Source organism: Hibiscus syriacus, unplaced genomic scaffold (genome assembly GCF_006381635.1).
Source record: "Hibiscus syriacus cultivar Baekdansim isolate YM2019G1 unplaced genomic scaffold, ASM638163v2 tig00001644_pilon, whole genome shotgun sequence".
NCBI classification, from domain to species: domain Eukaryota; kingdom Viridiplantae; phylum Streptophyta; class Magnoliopsida; order Malvales; family Malvaceae; genus Hibiscus; species Hibiscus syriacus.
The window spans coordinates 6,281,325-6,283,923 of record NW_024061878.1 but is presented as its reverse complement, the minus strand read 5'-3'; the positions used below and the strand labels follow the sequence as shown (position 1 = coordinate 6,283,923).

The 2,599-nt window shown below is 36.1% G+C and overlaps 1 protein-coding gene across 1 annotated transcript; it reads right to left on the bottom strand.

The window, feature by feature from the left end:
• Positions 1-788: 788 nt before the first annotated feature.
• On the bottom strand, positions 789-1,813 carry LOC120128944 (zinc finger protein ZAT5-like). Its single transcript, XM_039146550.1, has one exon. It carries the CDS (start codon positions 1,689-1,691, stop codon positions 891-893), a length of 801 nt encoding a protein of 266 aa, XP_039002481.1. The 5' UTR covers positions 1,692-1,813; the 3' UTR covers positions 789-890.
• Between the last annotated feature and the right edge of the window lie 786 nt (positions 1,814-2,599).

Genomic DNA, 2,599 nt, shown 5'->3' with positions numbered 1-2,599 from the left:
TTATGTTAGGATTAAGTTATATAATTTTAAGGGATGAAAACATATTATTAATAAAAATATTTAAAATGTATAAAAATTTAAATTTTTTAAGATAACGATTTTCCCATTCATCCTTGCCTAGCTGGATGGATAATAATGCCAAGTATTAGTTAGTGTTAAGTGGTGTTTTGGCATTGAACTTAAGTGACTTACAAAGTAAGGGATAGTATAGTTGGTTAATTAGGTGTAACCAATAGCAGGATTAAAGCTGACCCAAAAAATACATCTTTAAAAATTAAATTATTATTTTTATGTCCAAATAAAAAATAAGAAACGTAGAGATACAGATGGGTTGGACAGCTTCCAACTCACCTTTGCTATCCATTTATTCTTTGTGGTGTTGATGCCCCCAAACCTTGGATAATCACTTACATCGGATCTTATACTAATTTTAATATATTCCTGGTTAAATTTGTGAAATAATTTTGGGTAAATTACGTATTCAGATACTAACTGTTCTCACGGCTCCATTTTTAGTCACTCAATTACTTTTTTTTTAACAAAATTACACCTAACGTTACATCTTAGAGAAAAATAGTTTGATGATCAAAACAGAATCACATAAACATTTGGTGACTAAATATGTAGTTTACCGAATTAGTTTTTAAAAAATGAAATAAAAGATGCCCTCATCACTCACTTTCGTGAATGAAAGGCAACCATGAACACTAACCACTTACACAAAGTATTCAACTTCAACAAGAAGATCATCAAAGTTCACAACTCTAACAAAAAAAATGCATAAAGGATTCAAAGAATAATAATAAACTGTAAATAATATCGAATTGAAAACATATACTAATCGTAATTCACATTGATCAGTCCATCTACTTTCTGTTTTTTTTTTTTTTTCAGTAATGGCAATCTACCAAAGCTGGTGAGGTGAAGACAATAGCTTGTTGTGGTGCTCCGAATTGGAGCTTCGAATCCCTTAAATCATCTTCTGGTGCAGGTAGATTAAGATCCAAAGAGAGAATATTTCTGGGTTTATTTTCATCGCCACTGCTGGTGGCAGCCGCCGCCCTGTGCCGTCGCATGTGACCGCCGAGGGCTTGTCCCGACGAGAACTCCGATCCACAGATTGAACACTCGTGAATCTTGTTGCTCTTGTTCATTTGTAAAGCAAGAGCTGGAGTTTTCAAGACCGGTTCTTGGTCGACATGATGGTGATCTTTATCTTCTCCGACGGTGGAAGCGCTGCCCTTGGGCTTCTTATGGCTTGCCCTATGCCCTCCCAGTGCTTGGAACGAAGGGAAAGACTGGTTGCAAGTTTTACACTCGTAAACAAAAAGCCCACCCTTGCTCATCGTCGTGGTAATCTCGGACAACTTCCGGTTACCCATTTTTCGAACCTTGAATCTCCCTTCATCAATTCTCTTGGGACCATCACTTTGCGCCAACATGATTAAACAGTTCGCCATATCTTCTTCCTCCTCGGTGCTCTCGTAAATCTCACCGGACGTGGTGGTCGTAGAGGAAATCGAGTTATACTCCTCCACCACCCCATTTCCAACTCCGCCAATAGAAGAACTCGACGAGCTCGTCACACCCACAGGGGACGAGGGCCTTTGGCGCTTCGTACGTTTGCCTTTCATGATCGAAGCTTGACGATGATCAATAGACCCCACGAATTCATGTTGATGAACTTCCATATCCACCACAGCTAAATCTCCACCAAAGCCAAGAAGATGAAAAAAAAATGAAGAAAAAAATGTGAGCAAGTGACCAAACAAAGGAGGTGAGTAAGAGGAGGAAACAAAGATAGTGAGAGTAAGAGGAGTCCTTATGTAGTGTGAAGGATAAGTGTCTATATTATTATATTATGAATACTTTGTACCTTGCTATATATGCCCACCATTCTTCTTCCTTTTTTGCTTCCCAACTTTCCTAGGTATTACTATTACTAGAAACAAAGTCCATGGTAAAATTAAGCTAGGATGTTAAATTGTTGAGATACTAGGTTAATTTCATTATAGAATATTTTATTTTAGTGGTAAAAGAAAATATTATTTGTAATAAAAGTCTTGGTTTTTTTTGGTTACATAAAGTTTAGGTTAGGGGCTCCCCTAGTTCAGGGTCAGGGCATACATAAGATCCAATTGGATTTGCATAGGAATTTACAGATTGCCCATCAAGAGTGACGATGATAGGATTCAAACTTGACCTTAGAAGCTCAAATTCTTGAGTCCCAACCACTTGTACTGACACTCGATGGCAAAGGTCTTGGTTTCAACAGTTGGGTCTACAAGATATGTAACACCATTAACTTGTATTTATATCCGAATACAAGTTAAGGATGTCACTCGCTTCTGTATAGCTTTTACTGTTCAAAGGTTGATAAAATTTTGTTTCTTTTAAAATGTCATAATTTAACATTTATTATCATACTATTTAGTAACATAAATTCGTAATGATATATTTTAATTTCCAATTGGCATCGGTTTTTAGGCAGCCACTGGACAATTTAATATTGTTTCATATTACAATTAAAACTGGCTAATTTTAAAACTCAACCAATTAGTCTTTATAACATAATTTATTAAAGCATTCATACACAACC

Excerpts from the sequence above, each read along its gene's own strand:
- LOC120128944 (XM_039146550.1), bottom strand. The coding sequence starts at position 1,691 with ATGGAAGTTCATCAACATGAATTCGTGGGGTCTATTGATCATCGTCAA.